This window comes from Eretmochelys imbricata, chromosome 10, assembly GCF_965152235.1.
Source record: "Eretmochelys imbricata isolate rEreImb1 chromosome 10, rEreImb1.hap1, whole genome shotgun sequence".
Lineage (NCBI taxonomy): Eukaryota > Metazoa > Chordata > Testudines > Cheloniidae > Eretmochelys > Eretmochelys imbricata.
In genome coordinates, this window is record NC_135581.1 from 3,836,820 (window position 1) to 3,852,570 (window position 15,751).

Genomic DNA, 15,751 nt, shown 5'->3' on the forward strand with positions numbered 1-15,751 from the left:
TAAATAGTCTAGGACTATTCTGGTGAAAGTGACTGAAGTGGCAGGCTGCCAATCTCTAGCTAACCAGCCTCACGTGGTTTCAGGAGAAGCTGAAGACATTTAACCATTTGAGTGCTAGGGACCCAGGAGAGGAATGTATTTTGAAAGCATGTTTAAGGAACACGGTCAAGATAACAATCCTGTATTTAAAAAATATCATCCATCCCTGTGTTACAAGGGGTTGGGGAGGGGAGGGGCGCTTTAGGGTCCTACAAGCAAAAGGGTTTCAAAAATGTAAGTCACTTTCCACCATTGATGCTGTTTTTTGTTTTGTTTTGCGGTTGTTGAATTGGTTGATTTTTTGGTGGTGGTGGTATTTTACTCATTATTGAAGCTGGTCACAGAATGCAAAAAAAAAGAGTTACCCCAAATTTTATTGGTAACATTAATTTCAGTTCAGAGGGATCGTCACAAGGCCTATATGCCGCTTAAGTCCCACTTAGCCCATAGGGCTGGCTGGCTGCACAAGGATGAATTTCACCCTCCCTGCATAATGGCAAGTTCGGTGAATGGGTGAGCTGTGCTCATCTTAGCATCATTTTGTTTATAGTCAGTTCCACATTTTCTCTGCCACAGTAGCACAACACAGCTGGGTCTGGGTTGTCAAAGTCTGTGTTTTATTGCACGTATCATGTTGTTAGATGTTTTTTCTTAAAGCTCCAGACTCTGGAGTCATGTGATTATGTGAGACCTCTGCTTTCATTTTAAACGTTTTCAGCTCTCTTAGTTATGGAGAAAAGCAAGAACACTTGACCCCTAAAGACTCAAAAGCCAGGAGGCAAATGAAACCAAAAATATATATTTTTAAATGGCATCATATTTAAATCAATCTTTCAATTTTTGCAGGGGCCTGACTCGCAGTTTTTGAACATTTGACATTGGCAGTACAAGGCCTCCAGCACTGAAGGGAGAAGGTTTAAATCCACCCAAAAGTCTTATTTTCATTTTTTTCAACTTCATGAAGCTATCTTTTTCGATCAGGTTTTGTAAAACTTTTTCGAAAGGATAGACTAAATTTATTCCCAAGAGATGCAAAAGCCCCCTTGTAACTATCTCTACCTGTCCTCAATGAATCAGATTGTGGTGCAATAATTATAGGTCGTGTGGGGATAGAGGTGCAAAGCAGAGACCCAAGAAAATAAACTAGAGAAATGAGACAGCATCTCCATGGGGAAGGGCTTAAACCTGTCTTGACTGGAGCAGCTGGGATCCAATTCCAAAACTCTCATCTTTTTTGCCTTGTGAGTAGGAGTCGTAAATGGTTTTGGAAGTAACTCTGATGTCTGGAAGTTAAACACCTCCTACACAGAGTGCAGCTCATGCATCTTTGTGAAAGTTTAGCAAAGGATGCTTCATTTTCTGCTATTATCTGGCTAGGCTGAGCAAAGGAAATGCATATTGATTTGACAAACATCTCTGTTGGCTTCTGCCTTTGTGCATTTCTTAATTGTCATTTTGCAGCACTCATGTTCCCTTCAGAGGGCTGCTGGAAATTTCTTCTAAACGTGCTGTTAGCTTGGAGGAAAAATCCCCCAGAGAAAGTCCAGCTAAAGATACTGTAACTCCCCAAATAAATGCCCCTTCCCTGTTAGGCATTCCCGTCACTAATCTCCCAACAACCCCACATTCCTGTGGTTCCAGGACAGTTGTCTGTCTGCTATTTGACAGGTTTCAGAGTAACAGCCGTGTTAGTCTGTATTCGCAAAAAGAAAAGGAGTACTTGTGGCACCTTAGAGACTAACCAATTTATTTGAGCATGAGCTTTTGTGAGCTACAGCTCACTTCATCGGATGCATACCGTGGAAACTGCAGCAGACTTTATATACACACAGAGATCATGAAACAATACCTCCTCCCACCCCACTGTCCTGCTGGTAATAGCTTATCTAAAGTGATCATCAAGTTGGGCCATTTCCAGCACAAATCCAGGTTTTCTCACCCTCCACCCCCCCGACACACAAACTCACTCTCCTGCTGGTAATAGCTATTTGAGATGATTGTTGAATTTTGGATTGTGATTTACCTTGTGTGTTTGGTTAAAAAAATATAGACCGAATTTAGGTGTCAGGTGAATGATCCATCCCGAGGATTAGACCTTGCCGAATGAAATCGGAGATGAGGCAGCAAAGGGAAATTGCAAGGAATACTCTAGGAAAGAATTCAGCATACAAAAAAAGAGGCTCTGATTTTTATTCTTTATCTGTCACCTCTGGAACTTAGGAGAACTTAGGAGAACTGCCTAGACCTGTCAGGGAAGTGCATGACACCTGAAAGGATCAGCCCATTATGCCTATTCCAATCCCCTTTTCAACCTGCTGGTGTAGCTGGTTCAGCATTCAAACAGCTAGGAGAACCATTGTATTTACTGTTAGACAGCTATCTATGTTATTGGTATTATATTAGTATATTAAAGGGCCACAGTCACGTATTTTAGGCTCCCAATTTAGGTTTTGTCCTGTGTTGCAAAACCTAATATAAATAGTAAATTGTCAGGGGGTGGAGATAGATGGCAGGAGAGAGTAAGGGGTTTTTTGCTAATTTTTTAGAGCGTAATTGCAAAGATTCTCTTCTTTTTTTTGCTTAACCTTTTTCTTGCTGGTGCAGTTCCCTAGCAGCACTGGGTGAGGGTGTAAGAAATGAGACTCATCAGGAACTGAAATGGAAACTGACTAGTTTATTTACTTTTAAATGTCACTTAGGTAGGACAGTGAAACAAAGGACATAAATTGAACAGTATAAATAGTGTAAAGTGAATGGGAGGGTGGAAACAGTTCCAGTTTGAATAAGGTGCAGGTTATTAGTACGACAGGGAAGGGTTTAAAATGGTTATTTCCCCAGTGTTCCTTTATATAGAGTTCAATACGGCCCCTGAATTTACTTTAACAAAAAATATTTTCTTATTTCTCCTCTTCTAAGTTCTGCAGTCATTAAAAAAGAAAAAAGACGTTTGTACTGAAGTTGAATGCGTCACTCCTGTCATTAGTTATCCGTTCTTTGGCACCGGCACCACTACATGAAGGTTCCACAGAAAATTCTATGTCTAACTCAATAACTACTTTGTCAAAATTATTCCTTAAAGTAATTTCTTTATGAGGCATATTTTAGACTTGGGTTTCAAACTGGTGCCTCAGAATTAGTAATAAATTTGTCATGCCTGTAATTATTTTACTTTAAAAATGTTATGGGGGTATTTTTCTGTGTAGTGATAGGCCTAATTCATATCGACACATAATGCAAAGCTTGGAGCAGCGGATGCTTTATAGCTGGGAAAGGTGTTATTTTTGGCTGGGAGGATTGTTCCGTTTTAATACACCAAGAACTTACTTTCTGTCTGGAATCTGGATGGAGTTTGGAGACTGTCTTTTCTAAGCCTTGATGGTGGAAGACAGACACAATGAATTTACATGATAATAAGCTGCATTGCACTGTTCTCTTTCTCTAGGGATCTTTCCAATAACAAGATCACCATTTTAGATGTTCAGGCTTTTGAACATCTGACTTCCCTGGAAGAACTGTGAGTACATGTTACCCCTTTGTAGTCTTATGGCAAATTTAAGGCATATTTGAGCAATTATGTAAAAATCCCTTTTGGTGTCTGGCAAGCTACCCTTGTTCCATAACACTTGCTCTGATCTTCCTGGCCCTATATCCCCTATGCCCAGGGCTCAGATGCATCAAAAGCCCCTTTTTTGCTGTTTGATGCAAGCCTAATTTGTCCAGTACAGAATATTTGCACAGTGCATTTAACTTATGATCTAGTGAATTACTGATGAACTCTCCTGGCATTCAAGAGTTCGGATACAATTTGATTCAACCCAATGACCAGGCTCATCGATGGTAGAATGGTCAAGTATTGTAAATGGGGACATAATAAAGGACTAGCCCTGGGGATAGTGGTATCTCAGCATGTTGGTAAAGCGTTTTAGAACTTGGTGCCCAAATCCCGCTGAATTTCTTGGTCTTGGGCACCTAGTGCCCTTAGACTGTTCTGAAAAGTCCAGCTGCCTTCTTCTTCCAAGTTGTCCTATCCACTGATGTCACGAAGACCGCGTGGCGAGGGAGACAACTGTGGCTTGTTAGCGAGCTCCCTGGTTTGAATGCTGCTTAGGTCAAAAGTAACAGAGTTGTTATGAGCTGGTGGCTTTTCACTGGCAAAAGAGAAAGCGCTGGTGTCTCTCAGTCCAGTCCCTGCTAGGAGGTAGGTCCAAAAAAGCCAATTTGGCAGCCCCAGGAGAAAGACCAGGGTGGAGCAGCCCGTGGAATAGGAGCTCCCCTTTTACTCCTAGAAGTGGGGTTCCTCCCAGGGCATAGCTGAGATGAGCTGGTGAGGCCTGTGCCGAACCTGGTCTTTGGGTGAAGACAGGCTTCAGTCTCTAGGATGCCAAGCCAGCTCCTTTCAGCTGCACAAAGTCCGCATAGAAAAATAACAAGAAATAGACCCACGATAAGGAAACAGAGAGGTCTCATTGGACCAAAGAAAGGCCTAGGACAAGATGGTCAGCTTGCCTTGTCCCATCAACTGATGCTCTGTGCCTCGGTTTCCCCTCTTGCCCAGGGATCCTCCACAGGCCCTCCTAGTGCTCCACTGAAAAGCTAAAGGCCTCCCCCTTCCTGGGATAAATAAAAGTCCAACAGAAAGAGCCAAAACAAGCCCTGGCTTACAGCCCCCTCTGGACTCAGTAGCACTTTAGCCCCATCACAGGCTCAGCGAGTCCTTCAGCCCTTGGTGCAAGGCTCACACAGCTCTCCTCTTAGGAACTGCGGCTAGCAGCCCTGCACCCTTGTCTCAGGACCAGCAAAGGGTGTGGGAGTGTGTGTGTGTTGGGAGGGGAGGGGGCCCTTGTCACTCCCTTTCCCTCAGGCTCCAGCCCCAAGGTTCTCACTAGTGCATTGCTTCCAATTTCACCCATCTGCATCCCTATTTCCTGTGGGCTGCTTCAGAGCCTGTGTGGGCAGCCCTGCCTCAGGCCTCTCCCCGCACTCCCTCCAAAGCCCCTTGCACAACTACCGTACACGGGAAGCAGAGCCTCCCCCGCCCCTGCCTCCAACAACCATACCCCAACTCCGAGCTCTCTCCTACTGGCAGCTGGTTGCCGCTTTTATAGCAGGTCTGGTTCCCCTGCTGAAGTCACATGACCTGACTGAGACCTGTGCTCCAGCTATAGACTGCCTCTCCTAAAAACTCAGCCTTAAAGAGGCCACGCCCCCTTAACAGATGTGCTGCCTAGGGCCCGTAAGGGCCAACACCTTTTAACATCTGGTTGACTGACTTCTTCACTCCTGAGGCTCTGTTGGCTCCTAGAACCAGAAAGAGAAGGTGGGTTGAAGGGAGGACTTAGTACTTGGCCATTAATGACTGTACCTTTGTATGTAGCGTGCCCTTTGAAATGAAAAGTCCTAGAGCCGGGGCCCCAGCTATCCGAAGCTCAGGGTTGGATTTTCACCCTGTAAGAATGGCAGAAAATTATTTTTATAATTATGAATGCTTATTAAACTTTTCTTTCCCATTTTCCCTGTGTTACAGAGATATAAGCCACAACATGATTTCTACGTTAGAAGATGGAATATTTGATAATTTATTTAATTTAAGTTACATGTAAGTTCTTGTTCCTTAATCTTCAGCTCTCTGAATATGGCTCTTGTTTTCAGAATTCCCTTCCCCGGCTCCTGCTGAGTCTCAGCTCACTTAGGATCTGTCTACGCTGCAATCAGAGGTGTGTCTGCGTGTAGACGTACTCGAGGGAGCTTTGATCTACCTAGCTCCAGGATGAATAGCAGTGAAGCGACAGCAGCATGGGTTAGCTGCTTGAACACATACCCAGGGTCCTACACCCCATACCGTTATGGCTTCACTGCTCTCATTATTCAAGGTAGCTAGTTCAAAGCTAGCTCGGTACGTCCGTCAGACTGACCGCCACAGTTGCGGTGTAGACGTACCCTGAGGCTACGTCTACACTGCCTCGCAGTTCGGTCTGGGAAGTTGTGAACAGCTGTGCGCACTGAAGCGCTGCACCGTAACTCCCCCGTGTGGATGCTGGGGCGCTAACGAAAAGGTTCCTAGTTCATGTGAATGTGGTTGTGTTTCAAGAGGACGATGTTAACACCAACTAGGAACCTTTTCGTTGGCACCTGCAGCATCCACGTGGGGAAGTTACACGGCAGCACTTTGGTGGGCAGCGCTGTTCTCACCCCCGCCCTCCCCGGGGGCAGGGTAGACGAGCCCTTAGGGAGTTTGCAAGAGCACAAGTGTTTTACTCACTTTAGCATTTTCAAAGCGCATGACTCCGGGAGTGGCAAGGCTAAATCTCTGCTTGACTTCCTACTGTGGGGCAGGGGCACGGGCACTGACCTGGGACTCAGGGAACTGCCGTTTAGGCACCTTTTGAAAATGCTTTCGAAAATGTTTACCTGAAAGGAATAAACTCCAAAGGTGAAACTGACACAGTTACAGCCTCCGTCACTTGAAATAATTGAAACAGACAAGAAGAGTAGAACTCCCATGCACCTTTTCCCAGTGTACTCTTCAAGAGGAACGTGCAAATGAGCAAGAATCACTTCCAGTTCTGCAGCTTCCCTCCTACAGAGCATTAGGACCATTGTTGACAGTAATAGTAATGCTGTCTAGAAGAGTCCTGCAGTGGGACTGGGGCCCGCAAGACCTGCTGCCGTAATAGCTGGAGCGAGATTAAAGAACAGCGGCACGGCTAGCTAGCTTTTACATACATAAAACCCTCACTAGGAGCATGTGGGTCTTTGTCTTCTTCCAGTGGCCGAGCCGCAGGTTGAGAGATCAGTACATTTGCTACAGGTACCAGCCAGGGGATTTAATTCTTTAGCTCAAGCAATAGAGGCTGTGCTTTCAATGCAGGAGAACTGGGTTCAAAGGCTGCGGGCAGCACGACTACCCTTGGTTGTGCAAACATTGTCCCACCTCTGCCCTTTTTGCCACTGACCGCCAAAGGCTGTAATTCCGGCCAAACACACCTGCAGTTAACGATTCCGTCTTTTCATTAAACCGCCACATGACAAAACTGCCACTGGGTTTGCATTTCTTTTTTGATAGATCAATTTGATTCTCGTAGATGTTTTTTAATGACACTGTAAAAAATCTCCCTGAGCTACAGAGGTTGGTGCTGCAACCAACTGATGTTAGATGGCAGACTATTTTGAATATAGGATTATGGCTGTAATTTACTTCTAATTGCAACAATTATTTGTATTGTGAGAAGAAAGTGCTTGCAGTACTTGCCTAATTCTAGCCTTTAGAAAAATCATGTTAATTATTGCTTGATTCTCTATTCATTAACTCCCCTAGCGAGTCTTATGAGACGTTTCCTTGGAGTGGTGCAGATGGGAACAGAGGGATTTTTATGATGGTGTAATTAACACTTATCGGGTGGTTCCCATTGTCAAGTTAATGCATAATCTTTCTCTACTCTGTCTGTTCCAGAAACTTAAGTCTGAATCCATTTCTTTGTGACTGCAAACTTTCCTGGCTCCCCCGCTGGGTGGAAGAAAGAAAAGTTAACGTTAGTCGGCTGTTGGATACTAAATGCGCCCAGCCTCCAGAAGTGGCAAACCTTCCTCTTTTCAATGTTTCATTCACCAATGTTACTTGTGGTAAGGAAGGGGGATGGGCTATGATTTATGGTAAAGGTAAATCTAGTGGAAAAATTGAGATCAAAGAGACTGATACTCCTCTAAGGACTCTTCCATCCCTCGAGTCATCTCAGCTGGTTCTCAGCTAGCCCACTCCGTAGCAGGGGCAAGTCATTCTCATCTGATGGCTCCTTGGTGAACCTCAGATAAGGTCCTGGTAGACTGGAATCCATATCAGTAATGGAGCTCCTCTGTTGTCTGTCTCAGCAGAGAAGCTAAGGATTGGATGGGCCAGGAAGCTGCTATCTTTTCACCCCTAGAGGAGGTTCCTCCAAGCTACCTTAGAGGAACATTGGTGCAGCAGTGAGGGGGAATCTTGTGCTCCGGTTGCCCATGCCACACCTGTGGTGTGGACAAAGAGAGGGCTTCATTCTCCCAGCAGCCAGTGCCTTTCCCCAGCACTGTATACACAAGACGTTTTTTGCCTAGATATGCACTGCATTTCACCTTTCTTTTTATCTCCGCTTCTCTGCGCAGATCAGAGATCAGTGCCTGCCATGCTGGTGACTTTATTAACTGAGTCCCCATTCACTGAGAATAGGGCTGAGACCAGTAAACTCATTACCCACAGGCCACCAAAGCAACTACCAGATGATGGCCTCTGTGTTCTTTTTCCTTAGGCCCCAATTCATCAAAGCAAGTAAGCACGTGCTTAACGAGTTGAAATCCCTTTGAAGTCAATGGGACGTCAGCACATGCTGAGTAGGAATGGACTGCGTAAGCACTCTGCTGAATTAAGGCCTTAATCTGGACAATAAACTGTCCTCTAAGGTGTCCCAAAGAAGAAGTCCTGCCATGAGTGCAGGGACCGGACTAGATGACCTCTCGAGGTCCCGTCCAGTCTTACGATTCTATAGCCAACGCCTCTGCTCCTCAGGCATAGTGGAACTTCCTACCATAAGGAGCCAGGACTGGCAGGTGCTCAGATTCGGGGGTAAAGAGGGCAGAAGAAGAACTTGTATAGAACAGAATGGGTTTGGGAAATACCCTTGTAGTTGTAGCTGTGTTGGTCTCAGGATATTGGAGAGACAAGGTGGGTGAGGTAATAGCAGAGCTCTGGGTGCCTGGAAAGCTTGTTTCTCTCACCAACAGAATTTGGGCCAATAAAGTCACCTTGTCTCTCTCTGGGAAATACTGGCAGTTATTAATGGCTATTGCTGATCACATGTGGCCCCTGGGATGTAATTGGGCTGGTATTTTTAAAAAAGGTACTTTCCAAGCATCTATAATCATAACAAGAGTCTTTTCCCATGCATTTCTTAATAGGTAGCCTGGCTCAACGACTGTACTGGGGTTTCAGCGAGACCAGGGCAGGCAGATGGGATCGTTATGGGAAACCGACACGAGGACAGCAGTGTTGAGATGTTTTGGGAGCTATGTTGTAGCAACAGTCAGAAACAGACCAGTAAACATGCCTCAATTGCGTGGGCAGAATTGGACGCGAGGCAAGGAAATCCCAGCTGGGCTGAGGCTGTGTACGCTGCAAAATCAGTGTGTGTCTGTGGCAGGGAAAAACCCCCACCCCACTTGGGCAGGTCAAGAGTTGGGGAACACAAGTAAATAAGTTACTGCCCTGGGAATGGGATCTGATGCGTGTGTCTGTGTTTGGTGTGTGTGTGTGTGCACCATGTGACTATGTGTGTGTACCCATGTGCCTGTAGGGTTATATCCTCTGCTTATCCACAGCACAAGTCTGGCATGGGCTAGGGAATCAGAAGCTTTACCGATATACTACCCCATTGGGGTGCCTGTGGGCACGCACCTCTGCTTGGCTGGGTTTGGGTGTGGGCTCAGTGCTCAGATACCAGTGAAGTTAAGTGAATGACACCAGGCCCTGCAGAGAATTGGTGGCAGAACTAGGAAGAGAACCCACCTCCCATGTGCTAGCCACACTCACTCCTAAGCAGGGACTCAGGATCAGATCAGCTTCGTACTCTGTGGGAGTGGAACGTTCTCTACGGTACTCTTTATTTACTGTGCCTTGCTGCTCCATAAATCTGTGCTGATGGCTGGATATTCTTGTCATCACCGCTACAAAGGGATTGGCAAACGCCACGGATGGATTAAAGGGTTCCCAAGCAAGACTGCAACAGGAAATGCTCAGAATAGAAACCCTCTGCTGTGTAGTCTTCCTGCAGCTCACGGCCTGGGGGAAGTCCATTTGCAGAGGTGTGGTGTCTAACTGAGGGTTCTAATGAGTTATGGCCTGGCGTGGTTGGTTTTCAACAGGCTTCTCTGTTCTTTCCCCTCTAGGAGCGCCTTACATAGCATGCTTGACGGACAACACCACAGGGGCAGCCGATTCAGCCATCCTCTTCTCATCCGTTCTTTCCGCAAACCTCAGCGAGGAGACCTGCAGTGCCCTCTGCTATGCTGACGCCCAGGAATACGGCGGCTTCAGCGACCAGGAGCAGTGTCTGTGCGGCGAGGTCCTTGAACCAAATTCTTCCTCCGGTTGTTTGCCGTTTTGCACTGAGGACTCTGCTAGGTGGTCCTGCGGCGGCCCTTCCCTCGTCCGCTCTGTCTTCCCAGCACGGCTGCACGCCTCTTTCACAGGTCCCCGCCGCCCCCATGGCCTTCACCACATGGTGGCCTTCAACGTCAGTATTCCAGTTGCTGCCAGCACTTTACAGTGGGACTTCGGGGACCGATCCGGGCTTCTCAACACTACCGAAAATGCAGTGCTCCATCAGTATGCCTTGCCCGGGCATTACAACGTCACCGTCACCCTCTCTGTGGGCGCCAGGGTCACCTCTGTGCAGACGGACGTCGAGGTGGTGGCTCCCCCAGAGCTGATAGACCTGCAGTGTCCTACCCTGGTCAGGACGAACGAAAGCCTGGACCTACAGATCAGGAATAGGGGCGGCACTGGCCTAGCAGCTGTGTTTAGTATTACTGCAGAGAATGAAGAGCCAGGCAAAGGTGAGTCGAGTTTGGCTGATGAGGTGCCTGCTGAAGCTGGGTTGGGCTGGACTGGGTGGAGGGAAGAATTACACTGAGAACTGGTTCCTCCAAAAATTCCTTCCTTTCAAGGCCCTGCCAGCACCGGGAGTGAAGGGCCCCCGTGACCGTTGCCCTGCATCTTTTGCACTTATACCTCACTGCCAATTGGAGTAAGATGTTCTGGCGGCATTTTGCACCCACGTTGCACTGGTGGAAAGGAGTGCACAAGACACAGGACACTGGAGAACCAGGCCCACTCTGTCCAAATAGAGCGGGCATTCTCAGCACCCAGGGTTTCTTCCACTCCCCCAGCACCTTTTTAGTCATCTGGTCAATCTCACTAGGTGTGCCTTGGAGAACCCTTGTGCGGACATGTCCACCTACCCTATAGTATCTGAGCACCTCAAGCTTCTTTTCGTCATTTCTCATATCCTTCCCTACCTCCTCTTTATTCACTTGTCTCTAAATTCCTCCTGCCTTAGTCATGTTTTCACATGCCCCAGATTATGTAACAACCTCCACCCACTACGGCCCACCCATGGGGTAAGAACCCACATCTCTCAGCACCAAATGCACAAGCCCCTGCTGCTGGAGCTAAGGGAGTAAGACAAAGGGCTGGTACTTCTAGCAGGTTCCTTATCCTCTATGTAGGCCAGCCACTAGAGGGGAACGTGGTCACACGTGCTAAGCTGATATCTCACACTTGCATTGTGGGGTCTCGCTGGTGGGTCGGGCATCCACCTTCCAACATGTGTCCACCTCAGGGGCTTTTTCTTTTTTTTCATGCAGTGATTCACCCAATGTGCCCGTCAGATGGCCTGGTCTTCCCTGGCAACAATCACTGCTACCAACTGGTGGTAGAGAAGGCCCAGTGGCTGGAGGCCCAACAGCACTGCCAGGTCCATGGTGATGGAGAGCTGGCTTTTGTGAGCAGTCCTGAAATTAAGAGTTTCTTGGTCTCTCATGTCACCAGGTTAGTGAGTGCAGTAACGGCTGGGATTTGCTATGGGCAGGGTCAGCGCCTGATGCATCTTCACGCCATTTTCATGGCACCCCACAGTCCAAGGGGCAACTGTGCTCTGCAGGGATCGGCAGCAGACAAAGAAAGGGGTGTTATGACCCCAATGTGAATTTACCTGTTGGCTGGGCATAGCTGGCTCTGCTGATAAGCTCCCCATCCTTACTCCCTGGAGTAAGAGAAGATCCGGGAATCATAGCAGATCAGGGTTGGAAGGGACCTCAGGAGGTCATCTAGTCCAACCCCCTGCTCAGAGCAGGACCAACCCCAACTAAATCATCCCAGCCAGGGCTTTGTCAAGCCTGACCTTAAAAACATCTAAGGACGGAAATTCCACCACCTCCCTAGGTAACCCATTCCAGTGCTTCATCACCCTCCTAGTGAAACAGTGTTTCCTAATAGCCAACCTAGACCTTCCCCACTGCAACTTGAGACCATTGCTCCTTGTTCTGTCATCTGCCACCACTGAGAACAGCCGAGCTCCATCCTCTTTGGATCCCCCCTTCAGGTAGTCGAAGGCTGCTATCAAATCCCCCCTCACTCTTCTGTTCTGCAGACTAAATAACCCCAGTTCCCTCAGCCTCTCCTCGTAAGTCACATGCCCCACCCCCTAATCATTTTCTTTCCCCTCCACTGGACTCTCTCCAATTTGTCCACATCCCTTCTGTAGTGGGGGGACCAAAACTGGACACAACACTCCAGGTGTGGCCTCACCAGTGCCGAATAGAGGGGAATAATCACTACCCTCGATCTGCTGGCAACGCTCCAACTAATGCAGCCCAATATGCCGTTGGTCTTCTTGGCAACAAGGGCACATTGCTGGCTCATATCCAGCTTCTCGTCCACTGTGATCCCCAGGTCCTTTTCTGCAGAACTGCCGCTTAGCCAGTCAGTCCCCAGTCTGTAGCGGTGCATGGGATTCTTCTGTCCTAAGTGCAGGACTCTGCACTTGTCCTTGTTGAACCTCATCAGATTTCTTTTGGCCCAATCCTCCAATTTGTCTAGGTCACTCTGGACCCTATCCCTATCCTCCCGCTTATCTACCTCTTCCCCCAGCTTAGTGTCATCTGTGAACTTGCTGAGGGTGCAATCCACGCCATCCTCTGGATCATTAATGAAGATGTTGAATAAAACCGGCCCCAGGACTGACCCCTGGGGCACTCCGCTTGATACCGGCTGCCAACTAGACATGGAGCCATTGATCACTACCCGTTGAGTCTGACGATCTAGCCAGCTTTCTATCCATCTTATAGTCCATTCATCCAATCCATACTTTTTTAACTTGCTGGCAAGAATACTGTGGGAGACCGTATCAAAAGCTTTGCTAAAGTCAAGATATATCACTTCCACTGCTTTCCACATATCCACAGAGCCAGTTATCGCATCATAGAAGGCAATCAGGTTGGTCAGGCATGACTTGCCTTGGTGAATCCATGTTGACTGTTCCTGATCACCTTCCTCTCCTCCAAGTGCTTCAAAATGGATTCCTTGAGGACCTGCTCCATGATTTTTCCAGGGACTGAGGTGAAGCTGACCGGTCTGTAGTTCCCCAGATTCTCCTTCTTCCCTTTTTTAAAGATGGGCAGTATCTAAAGATGGGAGAAGCAGTGCAATATGTCAGGGTTACTGCAACCATTCATCAGAAACCCAGCCTCCCAGGTCATGTATGCTTGGTGTCTGGGGATGGCAGAATATAGCTGCATCAGGGTTACTGCATCCAATGAGAAGAATACCGAGGTCCCTGGGCGTGTATGTCTGGGTGAAGGTGGAAGGGAGTCACTGACTGAATAGAAGGAAGGTAGTGGAATGAGCACAGCTGTACCGCAGCATCCCTGGCTGTGACCCTGGAATGACGACTGAGTTTGTCAGGAATTAAATCCCGCTAGAGAAGCATTTTATTCCGGTTTATTGCACATGAATTGTTTGAAAGAGACCTTGGAACCCCCAGACCCTGTCTGCGTTCCATGGGCATTTGAGAACTCGGGTCCTTTTAGTGAGGATCCAAGCTTGCACTATGTTTCTAGCTAAAATTTCCCAGCTCCCCTACCTTTGGCACTGCCCTCCACCCCAGGCACGGCAGCAGGGCTCTGCATGTCCAGTTTGGCAAGCTGCGTCAGGAGTCCTGGTGACAGGAGCTAGGTGCTACAGAAAGGAAAAGGTGGTGCTGTAAGCCTGGCCTCTCTCAGCTGAGTCTCATGCCCAGTCACTTGGTGTCAGCCTCAGCCGGAGACCCTTATCCCTTTTGAGACAGAGCAGCCCACTTCCCCAAGTGCTGGGCTCTGAAAGCATCTGTTCCACCTCACAGCCAGTGGTTTCTAAACAGGCAGCGTGGAACGTGTCAGCCTTTGATGAAATCCACCCCACAAATGCCCTTTCTGCAACCAACCATCTTAAAGGGGAAGCGCTCAGACCTTCCCAGGGGCCTGACAGCTCCATGCAGATGCAGATGTTGGCAGGGGCTTCTTAATAAACACATCCCAGAAAGCACACGAGATTGGAGCAGCTGCATGTGATGTAGTCTTTGAACAGGCCTGTCCTGGGCCCAACGGCCTTTCTCTTGAACTTGTTTTCTTGTCTCGCTCCCTTCACACTGGGATTGATCCCGAGATTACAAACATGTGCGCCCGGCAAGGCCAAGTCAGAGGAGCCCATCCTTTCCGAAGGGTTAGGAGCTGGTCACTCAGAGCACTGATTTATTTCGCATTGCGTGCAGGGCTTTTGATGGACTGCAGTGGCGATGAAATCATGGGATCTAGAAAGGAGCAAGCCGACCAAGCTGTTTCCCAGCTGCCGCAGCTCATTGTTCTCCACTCCGGCTCCCTTATTCTCTTTATTTAATTTATTTATTTATTAATCTGTTCAGATAAACATGAATGAGCTGGTTCCAGGATGTGATTTCCCTGGCGATAAAAGAGAAATGAAGTATAAGCTATGTTTTTTTGGAACGCGTGACTTCCAGGGTTTCTTGTGGGAAAATGACAGAAGCAAAAATCTGTTTCCCATTAGCCCGCATGGCAGTTACGGTCACTCTCTTCTCTTCCTCTCTACCATCATTTGATGATCTTTCCCAGAGCCTGTGCACTCTGAACCAGTTCTCCCCACCAAGAACCAGGGCCCTGTGAACCAGTTTACCCCCAACACCTACAACCAGTGCGGGATGAAGCACTCTCCCCTTCCAAAATGCTGGAACTTTTCCTCTCCCTCCGGTGACCCAAGACAGGTCATTAGTTCTCAAGAAATGCTACTGCTGTAATAAGGAAAGTGCAATCCAGCTCCTACCTCAAATGAGAAAATTTACCCTCATTTAGAGATACTGGACCTACCAGCCAGGGAGGGTGCAAGGGAACAATCCAGCCAATCTTGGTTTGTTTCATTCTTTTTTTTTTTTTTTTTTGATGACCTGCAGTTAGATCATAGCTGGAATTAGAAAAGGAAAAAAACTATTGGATTTTACTGATGACAGCAAATAGGCTGTTTCCCATCCTGCTCTCCTTAATCCCTTCCAGTGTTTCAGGAACAAAGCACAGCAATTCTTTGTTTTTTAATCTGTTTCGTGATAAAAATTACTGATTCACAGAACAATTATGTTCATCGTCGTTTTTCAGTATGACCTCATTAATCATGTCTAAGGCTATGATTTAATCATGGGTATTTTTAGAAAAAGTCATGGACAGGTCACAGGCAAGAAACAAAAAATCACAGCCCATGACCTGTCCATGACTTAGACCATAACGACCCTTGATTGAATCTTACGGGGGGAGGGGCGCTGTGAGTGGGACACTGTGGGGGGCAAGTCCACAGCACCCGCTGCAGGGGGAGCCCCAGGAGCCCACTGCCACTCCCATCGCTGCCGGGGTGCGGGGGGAGTCCCGGAGGCCTGCTGCTGATCCAGCCACAGCTTGGGAGGGGGAGGGAAGTCCCAGGGGGCCAGTGGCTCTTCTGGCCACCATGAGGGGAAGCTCTGGGGCCAGCCACTGAGCTGTGGCTGCTCCCACCGCCCCCGGGACTGCTGCAGAGCCGCTCCAGCAGTGGCCAGTGTGGCTGTCCCCAGGGCCGCTACTCGACCACGACCTCCGTGACAAACACGGAGCC

At 47.9% G+C, this 15,751-nt stretch overlaps 1 protein-coding gene across 1 annotated transcript in view; it reads left to right on the top strand.

The window, feature by feature from the left end:
• Positions 1–15,751, top strand: part of PKD1 (polycystin 1, transient receptor potential channel interacting) — a 135,175-nt gene that overhangs the window by 52,111 nt on the left and 67,313 nt on the right. The window contains exons 2-6 of the mRNA XM_077828002.1: positions 3,482–3,553; positions 5,564–5,635; positions 7,490–7,659; positions 9,952–10,620; positions 11,431–11,614. Of these exons, the coding sequence (XP_077684128.1) occupies positions 3,482–3,553; positions 5,564–5,635; positions 7,490–7,659; positions 9,952–10,620; positions 11,431–11,614 (1,167 nt within the window). The remainder of the gene's footprint in view (positions 1–3,481; positions 3,554–5,563; positions 5,636–7,489; positions 7,660–9,951; positions 10,621–11,430; positions 11,615–15,751) is intronic.